This window comes from Mesitornis unicolor, unplaced genomic scaffold (assembly GCF_000695765.1).
Source record: "Mesitornis unicolor isolate BGI_N332 unplaced genomic scaffold, ASM69576v1 scaffold22479, whole genome shotgun sequence".
NCBI lineage: Eukaryota > Metazoa > Chordata > Aves > Mesitornithiformes > Mesitornithidae > Mesitornis > Mesitornis unicolor.
In genome coordinates, this window is record NW_010206842.1 from 4453 (window position 1) to 5070 (window position 618).

General features: G+C 58.7%; 1 protein-coding gene across 1 annotated transcript in view; it reads left to right on the plus strand.

Moving 5' to 3' along the window:
* The window catches only part of DNMT1 (DNA (cytosine-5-)-methyltransferase 1), a gene marked incomplete at its 5' end in the record, with an annotated part of 4214 nt that extends 3746 nt beyond the window's left edge, over positions 1 to 468 (plus strand). Inside the window, one exon of the mRNA XM_010191929.1 lies at positions 449 to 468. Coding sequence (XP_010190231.1) covers positions 449 to 468 — 20 coding nt within the window. The remainder of the gene's footprint in view (positions 1 to 448) is intronic.
* Between the last annotated feature and the right edge of the window lie 150 nt (positions 469 to 618).

The window sequence follows — 618 nt, forward strand, 5'->3', positions numbered from 1 at the left end:
CTGGGGGTCCTGGTTTGGGCTGGGGGTCCTGGTTTTTAGGGCTGGAGGTCCTGGTTTGGGTTGGGGGTCGTGGTTTAAGGCTGGGGGTTCCAGTTTAGGGTTGGGTGTCCCAATTTTTAGGGCTGGGGGTGCTGGATTTTAGGGCTGGGGTTCCCAGTTTAGGGTTAGGGGTCCCGGTTTTTAGGGTTAGAGTCCTGGTTTTTAGGGCTGGGGGTCTCAGGTTAAGGTAGGGGTCCCGGTTTTTAGGATTGAGGGTCCCAGATTGGCCTGGGGGTCCTGGTTTAGGGTTGGGGGTCCTGGTTTAGGGCTGGGGATCCTTGTTTTTAGGGCTGGGGGTCGTGGTTTGGGTTGGGGGTCCTGGTTTTTAGGACTGGGGTCCCAGTTTGGACTGGGGGTCCTGGTTTAGGGCTTGGGGTTCCAGTTTAGGGTTGGGAGTCCTACTTTTTAGGTCTGGGGGTCCTGGTTTAGGGTTGGGGGTCTCGGTTTGGGGTGGGGGTCCCGGTTTAGGGCTGGGGGTCCTGGTTTAGAGTTGGGGGCTGTGGCTTAGGGCTGGGGGGCCTGGTTTTTAGGGCTGGGGGTCGTGGTTTAGGGTTGGGGTCCTGGTTTAAGGCTGGGGGG